The following is an 11,824-nucleotide window of genomic DNA, read 5'->3' on the forward strand; positions in this document are numbered from 1 at the left end:
CTGTTAGACAGAGGGACGACAGCAGAGCTTAAAGGGAAGGTAAAGGTAAATATGTAATTCTGGTAGTTCTGGAAAATATTGAGGGGAACTAGAGCCTGCCCCGAAAACTCAATCTTAATACATTTCTTCACCTTTAGGATTTCCAAAATCGTGCTGGATGATGAGGACTGCACCCAAGAATAACCCACATTTTTAACGGGTCTGTCCATCTCTTGAGGAGTTTAGTAAACCAACGCCCCTGCATCATCAGACTCTTCATCGTCCATCTTTAAAAATCCCCCCCTTCAAGGAAACAAACTGACAACAGGATTCAGCTATTTTCCCCAACAGGGAGATGCTGTGCAGCTATGACTAAGACATCCATAAGGTTAATATTAACTGGAAAGGCAAACATGGAAAGCCCCTTTTTTTCTATTATTTGAAAAAGCACTGGGAATTGACAACACATCAGCTCATCTGACATGGCTTGTCATTATTCAGTGGATTCTTTAGGCCAAAGATGTAGTAAAGTAGTAAAGTGCATTTGTTTGTCCTCAGTAAACAGTCTATTCATCCAATGAGGATCTGGCTGTCGAGTGGGAAAATGCAGGTTAAAATCAATAATTCCTTCATTGTTTTTACCTGCTTCTTCCTACTTATGATAATGGCAAAGTCCAGTCTCCAATCCTTAAGGTAAGACAAAGATAATATGTACCTTTACTGACCCTGTGAACATTAAATTTGGCGCAGCAGCAAAAAACATCAAAGAAAGACATTTCCATAAATACATATACATCACAAATTTAAGTAAAAATAGAATAAAATAAGATGAAATTCCCCCCAAAAATCAAATACTGTATGTGCTCAAAAAGCTGTGAGTCGAGCCTCTTTACAGGTTCATGTTAACAGATTCTCATATCTCACACTCATATTCACACCAACTGATCATTTAGAGTCTCCAGTCCAACCCAGGAGAATTTTTTTTAAAAAATCAGTTGTCCTGTGAATGTGAATGTGAACAAGGTTCCCCGTCCAGGCTCGGTGGATCCAGCTGTGTTTTTGTAGGGTGAAGACCAGGCGGCTGTGCTCACAAAAGGTTTCACAATTGGAAAAACAAGCGTCCGTCATCCGAGGACACTAATGAGCGGTCATCAACCTCCTGGAACAGCACGGCGGCGCCCGGCGTCCTGCCGACACAGTCAACGGGATCTCAGGCTGCGGAGGATCCAGTATAGCACAACATGATTTATCCAAACCTCCCACATCCAGCCGACCCCACAGGCTTAACATGGGGACATTATGGAGACTGGGTTAAATCAATATTTCAGTTTACCAACACTCCCCCTTCATTAAAACTGGATGTCAACTTGTCACTGTCGTCCATGATGCTGTCTGACTGTAGAACTGATTGAAGCTACACTTGTTCTATTTGGGAAATAAAACAACCCAATAACAAATAACTAATTAAATGGAAAAAAGACTTGTTTTGTACACTGGCATAAGCCACTTTGTTTGCATCCGTTTGTGTGTAAAGTGTGTATATTCAAATATAGTTGTGTGGATTAGCAGCTCAGCTCATGAGGAGATTTTTTCCACCACCATGTGGACTCATCTAACATCCAGGGAACCAGACAAACCAGCCCAAATTTTGCTGCAAGGTGCACGAAATGAGAAACAGTAATACTCAGCCGACAAAAAAAAGAAAAAACAAAAAAAAAGGAATACGCACGCAAATCATGCCATAATGAGAAACATGTAGACTTATGATTAAACTGGAGAGTGCACTCCTGCAGGCGTCTCCTCTGGTCTGGTGCTCAGACTCGTGACACAAAACAAGTTTCCAAAGGTTTTGAATCACCAAAGCCACCAGAGGTCCGCGATGACACAATCATAACTGCATGAAAAATATTTAGCTGATGGGCCAGGAGTATGCCAGATTAGCTGCGGGCAGATTAGCCGATCCCTCTTGAACTGAGTTTGGGTAATTTTGCAGGGCGGCGCTTAACCTGAAGTTACTCTAATGAGACATTTTGATTGGACGCTGCCCAACTTTTGATATGTACTGTTATTACAATCTTAGAGTTCAGTGTTTGACTTTTCCTTTTGTCCCATGATCTAAACACTGATATAGAGGCTTTTCCACAATGACAGGAATAACATATAATACCATTAATTCTTTGGGCACAAAAATGGACATATTTAAAATCTCTGGATATCAGCACAAAGTATTTGCTACTGATGGCTTAAATACATGTTTCAAACTTGAAGAAATCCCCCCGAGGCCCTCCTGAGATATCACGCTGATGAGAATGGCACAGACACGTCGTCCCCGGCCACAGGAGGCATGAAGACTGTGCCTTCAGCCAAACCTCCGGGAAAGCTCATGCTTTGAATAATTTGTGAACCGGTATTTCAGTGGAGCTCAAAACTCTAAACATGTCTCAGTGTTTAAGTTCCTGCAGGCCGGAGGGGCTGCGGGGTGCAGGTTCAGTCGAACAACAGAAGGTCCCGGTTGCTGCGCGGCCACAGGGGGAAGGCCTGCCGGCGCAGCTGCTGCCAGGCCTGCTGGTAGGACTGGGACGCCTGCTTGTAGTCCCAGTAACTCTGCAGCTCCCTCCCCCTGTAGCAACACACACCCACAGACATATTATGCACTAAAACCTGGACAAAACATGCAAACACACAGAATGACTGACAAACAAACAGGAATACTGCCTCTCCCTTTCAGACTGACCAGCAGCAGCTTACCTCTAATACAGGGGAGAGATCTGACACGTTTTTGTTGACATAAAAATTTACCCATAATGCTGTGCAAGTCGAAGTTTACACGGAGAGCGACCATCTTGAATAACCCTGCAACCATATACCCCCCCAGGAACAACTTGGAATCAATGGGCACCATCTTTCTCTTTCTGCCATTACTATGGGACAGCAACCACCTGTGTTTTGTTGAGGGAAAGCACCTTATTGTTCTTAAATCCTGTCTCCACACTAACCTGACGTCTCCTACAGCAGGGACAGTCCACCATGCGACGCAGAGAGCCGAGAGGCCGCAGATTTTCACTCCAACCAAAAACCACAGCAGGAGATTTCACTGATCAGCTCCAAGCAGAGAGCAGGAACTGATCAGTGAACTCGCCTGGTGGAGGTTTTGTTTGGAGTGAGAATCTGTGGCCCGCCGGCCCTCCAGAGCACACGGCCCACTGTCTCTGCTCTGCAGAGGTGGGTTATCACAAGGTTTCATTCCAGCGATGACATTTCCTGAAGCCAGGTCTATAAGCAAATGAGAAAACTGCCTCGAGGAACGAAAATCCAAATTCCACTGTTTACTTCCTGAAAGCTTCGGCTACACACACAACCTCACCGCAAAACAGATGCCATGCTCACGGTTCAGCTGCCCCTGCTCACTACACATACCACTGGGACTGTATAAAATCATGTCATTTTATCTTGGGGGTATGTGTGTGTGTGTGTGTGTGTAAATGTTGTGTTGTGTGTTGTGGCATGTGTGTGCCGCAGGACTGAGCTGGGATCGGGTTATCTGCTGAAGAGTTGAGCAACAGAGGGACCACTGTTCTCTCCTTGGAGAGGATTCTCAGCCATCACACACACACACACACACACACACACACACACACACACACACACACACACACACACACACACGCAAGCGCCAGCATGTGAACAGAAACACCCACTGAGATGCATGCACAGAAACTGGCAGATGAAATGTGAGCATAAAAGTCACACACAAACACTCCCACAGAGAGACAGCAGCATACACACACACACACACACACACGGACACACACACACACACACGGACACACACACACATTTTGGACTCTAAAGCCTTAGAAAGCTGTGTGACATCCTATATCTTTTGACAAGTAGTGCCAGGGACAAGAGGCATGTCATGTATTCAGTTGCAGAAAAGTAGTACACAAACTGTAAACAAAGGGACGGTGGGGTCAGATAACACTCAGAGCGGAAGGTTTCATAATTAGATTACGTTGAATGTTATGTTAGATTATGCTATGATAAGTTGTTTATGTGAGGTGGTTTTTGGGGCCATACACTCAGCATGAGCAGTGGTTAAGTTTTGCCGATATCTTTGGAACAACGAAAGGTGCACCAGGTACGGTTCTGACTGTCCCACAGCACAAAAGAGCCACAGCAAACAGTGTGTGTGTGTGTGTGTGTGGAGTTAACACAAGTGTGATACCATGACAGACGCGTGGCTCACACCTCTGGAATGTGCACTGTGTGTAAATCTATCTGTGTGTCTCGGGGCTGAATGTGTGAATCAGTGCAATTCAACAGGATTTTGTTTATCCCAATACACATTTTACTCAAATGCGGGGGAAATGTGATTTAAAGACCTAACACTGAAGGGTTAAGCCCCTCCAAATCCTCTACTTTTAGTCTATTTTATTTAGCAATTGCACTACTTGTGCATCGGCAATCACCAAAATTCTCCAATAATTATGATGTTGCATGTGATGATAGTGAAACACAAATGTTCCCTCATTCTTGTGGAGCCAGTCCAGAATGAGTCACTCAGAGTCATGTGTGCTTCAAGCACAATAAGGAAGGGGATTACCCAGCAGGACAACACACAGGGTGTGCCAGGACAGCTAGAGCACCATTTGGTGATCTTTAATATTTTGGGATGGGGCAAACCAATTCCAGACTGTAGCATCACTGAAACCAGCAGTCGCTGATTTGTGTGAAGGACCTGAGATTTAGTTCTGATAGGAGCGAAATGTGAAAGAGGCTTTTGTTCCTGACCTGAGCGAGCTGGGAATCAGGGCCGGGTCAGTGGCTGATACAAGAGACAGGAAAACATGGAAGAGCTCCACTTTACAGAGAAGTGACCTGGAAACACACCCAGAGTGAAAGGCATCAGTCAAGAGCTGCTCTAAATCCATACGCTTATGTCAGAGAGTCAGTGTGCAAAGAAATGAAATAAAAAGTGATTTAATTTGACATTAAAAGTGAGCACCAATCTAATCCGGTTCCCCATCATCATCATCATCATCATCATCATCATCATCATCATCATCATCATCATCAGTGATGGCAGTGGGCGGTGTACCTGGCTTTAGCAGTGCCGAGGCTCTTCTTGGTGACTCCATGTTTGTACCCGTTGGCAGTGACATCTAGTGGCTGGTCAGTCACATTACACCAGCTGATGGCTGGAACAGACGTGCATGATGTGAACTGGAGTGACTGAACACACAGCACACACCTCGAAATGATGTAATATCAGTTTTTTTTTAAAAGATACAGGATCTGTATTTACCTAGTACAGACAAAATAATGTCATTTGAAGAAATCAGGTGCAAGCACAACACAGATAAATAATACTTCCAACTAGAAGCTTTATTACAACAAAACCAAAATAAAGTGCTAACCAAACCCTCAAGGTCTAACTCGGAGAAGTTGGCATGTAAAAACAGCTTGAGCAGAGGAGCTACATGTGAACTGTACAATATGCTCACGCCCAACTCAACCGAGAATTAAGATTATAAATGGAAAGTATGGAGAGAAGACCGAGAAATAAATATAACAGCAGAAGACTGGGAATCAGTCTGCACTCAGTCGATTAATACTTGATTTAGTTAAACTGAACCAGTATGATGATGCAGTATTTCAGACATGAGTATAAAATGCACTGAGGAGGAGGAGACACTTTTTCATTGCATTTGGCAGTGAGATTACAAGTTTGGGAAGAGATTAAAGAACAGTTATTTATTAAGTTATTTGTAAAATTCTTCCAGTGGATCTTGGGATTTTTTTTTTTTATTTTAGGACTATATCCAAACATAACAAAAACATGATTTCAGTAAAAATGAACAGATAATGATAAATCCATGTCTACTGCATGCTAAAAGATGCACTGCACTGAACTAGAAAAGGACTGTCTGTTCTGCCCTGGGTCAGACAAACACTGCTAATGTTTCCTTTAGAAAAGGTGACATATATTTAAAAAAAAAAAAAAAGGTAAACAGGATTTATTTGAAAAGATAAGGGGACCTTTAACTGCTTTTGTGAAATGTCTTGATTTTTCAGGTGATGATGAAGAGAAGGCCTGATGACTTTTTAATGGAAACCTGGCAATTTGGTCAAGTGGAGATCAGCTTTATGAAAATAATCAAATACCCTCAAATCCTTTCATGTGCTCTTGGATTTATGCTGGTACAGAAGACAGCAGTTCTAATGTTTTGGTTAAGAGGCACTATTTGTTGTGACTGATATTAAAATATGTGTAGAATATTAACAAATAACTTGGTGAAAAAGGACATCCCATCCTATCCCTTTAAATGTATTTTCTGAGTATGTTGCAGGCAGCCTACCTGCTCCACAGGGCGAGACGCGGCCCTGTCCCTCCTGGTGTCGGCGCTGGGTCTGGGCCCGGCTGCAGGGGAACTCCAGGCTGGACTGCAGCAGCAGCGGAGAACGCACGGAGAAACCAGCAGGAAGCTCGGACACGTGGCAGCACCTGGGGAGGGACAGCAGAGCCTCCCTGAAACCTCCCCAACAGAAACCCTCAGAGGGAAACTCCTCTCAAACACACTGTTAGAAAGCAGCTCCCTGCATTTGTGGGGCCGTTTTGTTGCTCGCTGACGAAAAGGGGCCAAACACATAGGCGGTTCTAGGGGGTGGCAGGGGGTGGCAGCTGCCACCCTAGAAAAATGCCTTGCCACCCTAGTTGCCACCCCAATTTCAGACTATTTATTTATTTATTTTTTAATTGTGGCTGTTCGGAAACTCGCTGTTACGAGACTCAAATGTCTGAGTGCAAGTAAATGCAGCAAAAGATGACACTCCCACTATTTAAGGGGTTGATAAATAAATAAATAAATAAATAAATAAATATTTCTAATGCCACCTTTTGGTTTTCTATTCAATGCTTTACTCATGTACCACAATAATAGAATGTTTTTGAGTTAAAATATCCTCATTTGGGGGTTTTCCAAGCAAATACTGATATATGTGATCGTTTGGTATTAAATCAGCATATATATTTCTGCCACCCCTTAAAGTCTCCATGCCACCCTCTTGCCACCCCATGAATATTTGTCTAGATCCGCCCCTGGCCAAACACAGATGATAAAATAAATAAATAAATCCACAATTCATCACAAAATAACTCCTGGAATGCACTGAACATCACAGACTGATGATATTTTACGGTGAAAGACGATCTGTGAGGGGTTTTTTCCTCCGTGTGGAGCTCATCCAACACTTGGCTCCTTTGATCAAGAACATGCAGATTTGTACTACTGTCTCTACACATTATGGGGTTCTACTGATACAGATTTTTGAAAGTGATACCAACATTTGTGAATTAAAGCTGCTGGTGAGTCACATCAGGGCCGTGCCCGTGGGGGAAAAGGGTTTTCCATCTTTCTTATGTATTCATAGCAAAACCCTGAGGAAATCTAAACCGGCGCTCCTCACCTTGTGACCACAGCTCTCTGCATCACCTTGTGACTGTACGGACACTTCCCCACCACGATGGCGCTAAAGTAGAGCGCCTCCTGCAGGTAGTGGGACAGCAGAGCACCCTGGAAGCCCAGCACCCCCCAGCGAGCCAGTTTGTCACTGCAGGACAGGGACAACGTGGGCTCCCCGCGGCCAGGCTTCACCCGCAGCAGCCCGGTGCTGTGGTACCCCAGCCCAGGGCACCTGGGGTCGGACAGGCCGCCTGGGACACACTTGGCTCCTGTCCTGTGGACGTCTGGGACCTGCGGGCTCGGCAGGCCGTCGTCTAGCTGAGTCAGATCTGTGTCTTCTCTGATTTTGAGCTCTGGTTCAAGAGTTTGTGAAACACTTTCTGCAGGTGTTTCTGTAAAGTCGCTCTGTGGTGGATCTGACTCTTTTGTGTCTCCTCTGTCCTCTGGCTGTCTCTCCTCTGTCCACCGTTCCTCTACATGGGGAAGCTTCACGATTGGTCCTTCACACTGGTCCGTGGCTTTCCGTTTCACGCTTCCTGACCCCTCAGTCCCTTCACCGGTCTCTTGGTGGGCCTCTGCGGGTCGGACAGGGGGGCAGGGCTGGTCCTGGCTGTCTGTCATGGGGATGATGGAGGCATCACCACCTGGTAACGAACACAGAGAGAGCAGGTCAGACAAAACCTGGTGGCTTTCAGTTTGGACAAGGACAGACTGAAGTGTTTTCAGAGGCATGGAGATTGGGAAGAGTTCATACGACAGAACTGAGGCTAATATTTGAAATGTAATTAAAGCCTGATATCAATTTGATACAGAAGTCTATCCCTACTTCCAACATATTATCATCTGCAGTGGAGCAAAGTATGTTAGGAACAATGATGAAAACGGTGGCACATAGATGTCCATTTGATATTATTTCACCCCAGAAAATTTGACGGGAGATCCAAAAAGTCTGGAATCGCTGGTAAATCCCTCACTCCCTTACAGACGAAGGACACTGCCACTAGTCCCTCTGACTGCAGATTTTTTCTGAACAACCTCAGGGAGCCACTTCCTAGCTGATGCATAAAAAGATTTGACATATTGAAGATTGATTTTGTTTTTGTAAATCTAAATCCAGCGCCACCTGCTGCAGCGAGTTATGGAGACCTGAGCAGCTGTTGATTTCGATATGATCTGTTGCTCATGAAGAAGCGAGGTGTTCTGCTTGTACGAATTACATCAAAATTGCATCTTCACTAGTAGCGATTTTTTAAAAACATTTTGGAAAGAAATGAAGGGGATTTCATTTAGCTTTCAGACAGTTGGCAGCATATTAAAGAGTTACTACTACTTTAGTAACACCGTTGTCTGTTTGCTGACACCTCTGGAAGCTGCTGGTGGTCGTGTTAAAGGCATTTGGTGAAGGAGCATCAGGAGCGATTTCCTTATGGCTCCAAACTCTCCAGACAACCAGTGAGGGAAACTGGGAGTATCTGGGACTCACAGGGAGTGTGACTGGTGAAGAAGATGAAGGAAACTCCAGGCTGCAGCCTCCACTTCCCCGGCTGCTCCGCCCGGCGAAACACCGAGCTCTCCTGACCGCTTACTGCCCCGCGCAGCTCCTGCATCAGGTACCTGCACACCGCACGGGACGCCGTCAAACACTACACCCGAGGAAACTGCATGCACATAAAAAAAACACTCGTGCGTGCACACACACACACACACACACACCTGAGGCATCCCCTTCGAGCGATGACCTCTGCATGGCTGTCGTTGAGAACGTCACCTAAAGGGATGAGAGAGGAATACAGAGAAACATGAAAACCTATTTTTCACCCGTAATTGTGTCTTTCAAAAATCAGGACAAACCTTATTTTCAAGCTGAGAACTCATGGAATTTTCTCACACACACACACACACACACACACACACACACACACACACACTAATTACAATGACACAGACCATTGGGACTCATGGCGGTGCGTCCAATACATTTGGTCCCGGTTCCCAGAGAAACAACCTCCATTTCAACTGTGAACAGAAAAGAATATTTTTTGGATGTTGCATTTATCTTGTTTTGTCATGTTTTTACTCCACAGGTTGTCATTTAATAGAGCTGTAATTAGCAGCTGAGTTAGGTTTAAAATATATACTCTGGAAGAAAAAAACAAACAAACAAACAAAAAAAACAAACTAAACCCCATAGTAAAAGAAAAAATATTTTTCCATTTTTTTCTTAAATAAATAATAAATAAATTTGTGACTCTGTAATCTCAGAATTTGAGTTTTCTTCTCATAAATTTTGATCTCTGAATTTCTGAGGATCTTTTTTCTCATAAATTTACCATTGTAATCTCAGAGTATTTTCCTTCATAAATTTACAACTTCAATCTCAGATTTTTTTTTTCCAAGAAATATTACCCCGCTCTTCTAGGGCTCCAGATTTTTTTTTTTTTTTTTTTTGCTCCCTACAATGGCCTTAATATCCCGTAATATATTTGTTTCTTTGCTGTATTTAATTACAATATGCTGCTGCAAATAAAAGGTTTCAGTTAATTCACATCACGCTGAACTCCATTCAGTGCTGCTTGGTTTGACGGTGTGTGTGGTTAAAACTTTCAAACACATTTAAAGGCCAGTCTGCAATTCAGCAAACATCCAACACTTCAAATAAATCTGTATTTCATTCAGGCCCATCTCCTGCACTAGTTTACCACAGTCCTCTTGCACCGAGGTACCCCTGTAGGGCGGTGGGACAGTGGAATTTTTTTTTTTTTTTAAATATTGAAATTATATTAAATTACGGTTCTCCGTGGTGGACTACCTGAATGCCGAATTCACCAGAAGACTCTAAAGATTCATAAAAAGTGTTGAACCACGTTCTACCGGGACTGAATGTTTATTTAAACCATCTGACATTAAACTGTCTGTTTTTCTAATGGAGGTTCGTCACATCAGCATCTATCGGCTTCAAACAGCTCCGTGTTTACTGCCTTACAGCGGGTCTCTGAAACACACTGGCAGCAAGCGGTGAGCCATGCGGCCGCCCCTCCGCTCCCACCCGGGCCGGAGTCTGTCCCACCCGGGCCGGAGTCTGTCCCACCTGAGTCGGTGTCGGTCCCCCGGCGGAGCTGCAGCACGGCGGCCAGCAGGGTCCACTCTCTCCCCGCCTCCGGCTTCCCTCTGCGGGGCAGCTCGCTGAAACGCTCGTAGCACAGCCTGGCGATTTGGTCGGCAGTCCACATGCTCACACCGGAGGAGGACGCGCACGGAGACATTATAAACATAATTTAATGAGTTTTAATACATCATGGAGTTTCATTCTTACTGACACATTCACTAAGTTTGTCCAACTTGACCGCTCCAAGGCGCGTCAAGTCAATGAGCGAGTCACTTCCGGGGCACTGATCGCCTCAACCTTCACAATAAAGGTCCTTCATTTGTGAGCGCTTCACTGAATTAATGCTGTCGTTTTAACGCTGGACCAGCTGAGATCTAACACCTACAAAAACCTGCAGAAAAGATTTCTTCCTCTCATCTGTTTACAACATGGACAGATTTTTAAACACAAAGCCCAGAACCGAAAGGCAATAAAGTTCAGACACTTCAAAAACATGAGGTTCCTGAACTGCTCAGCTGTGTGCAGCGGTCTGGCAGCTATACGCCTCTTTGTTTTTAGCTTAATATTTTGATGCTGATGCTTTTCAACTGAACCAATTTAAATTTCAATGAATGCACAAATGATTCAAGTTTCTCATATGGAATGCAAGAATATTTTACATGTATTATATATTTGTTATACATTTAATAATATTTTTATCTGCAAAAGCAAAACACATCACCACGTGAAGTTTCATGTTGTTTCAGAATGCAAAATCCAAATTTTGATTGCAAGAGCCAGTGCTGTGTTGCCTGTACATTAATATGCTAGTATGACTTTAGATTGATGTTATTTCTTAAACAAATGCATTATTGTAAGTATTCCATAAATATTAATGGTAAACACCAGAGCAGATTCTCTCTCTTCAGTATGGAAGAGGATTAGGAACACAAAAAACAAAAACAAACAAACAAACAAACAACCAAAAAAACAAAAACAAAAACAAAACAAACAAAAAAAAAAAAACAAACAAACCCTGAGATGTCAGATTTGCAGCCCTACTGCTATTTCATATTCCCCATGTAATAAATGGCTTGTCTAAAAAACAAAACAAAAAAATGAGTAAATACAAAATAACAATCATAAACACTTTTTTTTTTTTTTTTTTTTTATAAAGCTCCTGACGCTTGACACTCTGCTCTGCATCTGATGATGATTATGATGAAGGAGACGAGGGCAGAGAGAGTGAAGAGAAGAGCAGGGTGCTTTAGAGGAACATCCCAGAGCTGCATATCAA

General features: G+C 43.6%; 1 protein-coding gene across 2 annotated transcripts; it reads right to left on the reverse strand.

The window, feature by feature from the left end:
• Positions 1 to 393: 393 nt before the first annotated feature.
• adat1 (adenosine deaminase tRNA specific 1) lies at positions 394 to 10,826 on the reverse strand. 2 transcript variants are annotated; one of them, XM_030053233.1, is made up of 9 exons: positions 10,531 to 10,826; positions 9,390 to 9,458; positions 9,156 to 9,210; positions 8,926 to 9,056; positions 7,447 to 8,086; positions 6,339 to 6,484; positions 5,078 to 5,177; positions 4,771 to 4,857; positions 394 to 2,599 (listed from the first exon to the last, which is right to left on the reverse strand). In XM_030053233.1, the coding sequence occupies exons 1-9, from the start codon at positions 10,712 to 10,714 to the stop codon at positions 2,467 to 2,469; spliced, it is 1,545 nt and encodes a 514-aa protein (XP_029909093.1). In that variant the 5' UTR covers positions 10,715 to 10,826; the 3' UTR covers positions 394 to 2,466. The 2 variants fall into 2 exon arrangements, with proteins under 2 accessions (XP_029909093.1, XP_029909094.1); XM_030053234.1 differs by lacking the exon at positions 4,771 to 4,857.
• Positions 10,827 to 11,824: the final 998 nt, after the last annotated feature.

The sequence above is a fragment of the Myripristis murdjan genome, chromosome 6 (genome assembly GCF_902150065.1).
Source record: "Myripristis murdjan chromosome 6, fMyrMur1.1, whole genome shotgun sequence".
NCBI lineage: Eukaryota > Metazoa > Chordata > Actinopteri > Holocentriformes > Holocentridae > Myripristis > Myripristis murdjan.

Bases quoted from the DNA above. Each gene is read 5' to 3' on its own strand.
- adat1 (XM_030053233.1), bottom strand. From the start codon at position 10,714: ATGTTTATAATGTCTCCGTGCGCGTCCTCCTCCGGTGTGAGCATGTGG. The intron at 8,087-8,925 runs GTGAGTCCCAGA...GTTCGTTACCAG, and splicing joins CTTCACCAGTCACACTCCCT to GTGGTGATGCCTCCATCATC. The intron at 6,485-7,446 runs GTGAGGAGCGCC...GTCCCTCCCCAG, and splicing joins CAGAGAGCTGTGGTCACAAG to GTGCTGCCACGTGTCCGAGC.